The sequence below is a fragment of the Austrofundulus limnaeus genome, unplaced genomic scaffold, assembly GCF_001266775.1.
Source record: "Austrofundulus limnaeus strain Quisiro unplaced genomic scaffold, Austrofundulus_limnaeus-1.0 Scaffold631, whole genome shotgun sequence".
NCBI lineage: Eukaryota > Metazoa > Chordata > Actinopteri > Cyprinodontiformes > Rivulidae > Austrofundulus > Austrofundulus limnaeus.
In genome coordinates, this window is record NW_013953033.1 from 53,259 (window position 1) to 54,776 (window position 1,518).

A 1,518-nucleotide genomic window follows, 5' to 3' on the forward strand; every position below is an offset into this window, starting at 1 on the left:
ACATCTGGTGAAAATTTCATGTCATTAGCACCTCTAGTAATATATTTACTGAGAAAAATGGTGACGTGCTCAATACTTATTTTACCTGCTGTATTTGGGTTCCTTAGTTATATTCTTTAAGTCCCTTTTTGAGAGTATGGAAAGTTCACCTTTTATAAGCCCATTAACTATAGTTAGAATTTTGTGTACTTTTTTTTTTTTTTTTTTGCTTTTCTCTTGGTGAAATAAAGACCCACATTTAAAGCATTTTCCCTGTGCCTTGGTCCCTCCAAACTAATAGGTGCCAGAAACTACACACAAAATATAAATGCACGTGTTTTAAGTGCCATTATAAACCAACAGAACATTGCACCTGATGTAGAGAAGAACCAGCTGAGCAGATCGCTCCACGTAGAACTCGTCTGTTAGCTTTTTGAAGAAGTTGTGGAGAGTGGGAGCAAACTGTTGGCATCCCTCAGATTCAGCAGAGGCAAAGAAGAGCATCAGGATTCGGTTCTGCAGGTGCATAWTAATCTCACGTTCTGTGTCCAGCTCATCCTGGGCTGTGTTGTTTTTCACCAGGACCCGATCCATGAACAGGTCCGCCATGATGAAGTCGCAATGATCAGGACCGAGAATTAGAGATCTGAAGCAAGAGCAAAGAGAAAACCTTTCTGTGTGCTTTATTTTCAGGTTGAGTTTGATGTTTGGACAGTATAAAATGTAAAAAGACAACGGATTTTACACTTAGCCCTGGTTAATTTGCATGCCTCACCTCTGCACCACTACTCTCTGCAAAAGACCTAAATATGACAGGATTTGAACCCACAATCTTAACCAGAATTAGTTGATTTTACTAGAAAATCATGTGGAAATTTGTTGCTTTAAACCATTCTAGTTTTTACACAATGATGAAACTAATCAGGTTTAGTTGTGTTAACTTAAGAACTTCAATATAATGTAGTAAACACATGTAACATTACTAATGTTGATTAGTTTACAGAAATTTCTTTCTAGTTTTATGCAATTACTATTTTAAGCTGAACTTACATACCCATATTAAGTAAATAACCATAATAACATTAGTTTAAAGACACAGTGTGTAGGATTTGTTGTGTTCAGCGACATCTAGTGGTTGAGTGGTTGAATCATCCTCCCTGGTCCTCCCCCACCCGCTTCCAAACACAAAGGAGTTTCTACGGTGTCTCTCAGGTGTCAAAAACCTTTGATAATTCCAACCTCGATGTCTACCAGCAGCTTCAGGGCTAGTGATGTTTCAAGTGGTAAGATTATGAGCTTTAATAAGTAAAATTATCCCAGCTACAATGACAGACAACAAATATTACTTTTATAGGATTACAACCAGGGGTGGAAATTAAACATTTTCCCCACCAGCCACAGTGGCTGGTAGAAAAGGTTTTATACCAGCCACTCAAACTTTTTACCAGCTGCTATTTTTTGTTTTTGTTTCTGTAACACGGTGGCATTTAGGCAATTCATGGTCCCTGTGGCCTAATTGATTTGATTTGATTTGATTTG

General features: G+C 37.7%; 1 protein-coding gene across 1 annotated transcript in view; it reads right to left on the reverse strand.

Annotated features, from left to right (window-relative positions):
• nxnl1 (nucleoredoxin like 1) overlaps positions 1-716 on the reverse strand; it is a 9,220-nt gene extending 8,504 nt beyond the window's left edge. The window contains exon 1 of the mRNA XM_014027287.1: positions 353-716. Coding sequence (XP_013882741.1) covers positions 353-588 — 236 coding nt within the window. The 5' untranslated portion in view covers positions 589-716. The remainder of the gene's footprint in view (positions 1-352) is intronic.
• Positions 717-1,518: the final 802 nt, after the last annotated feature.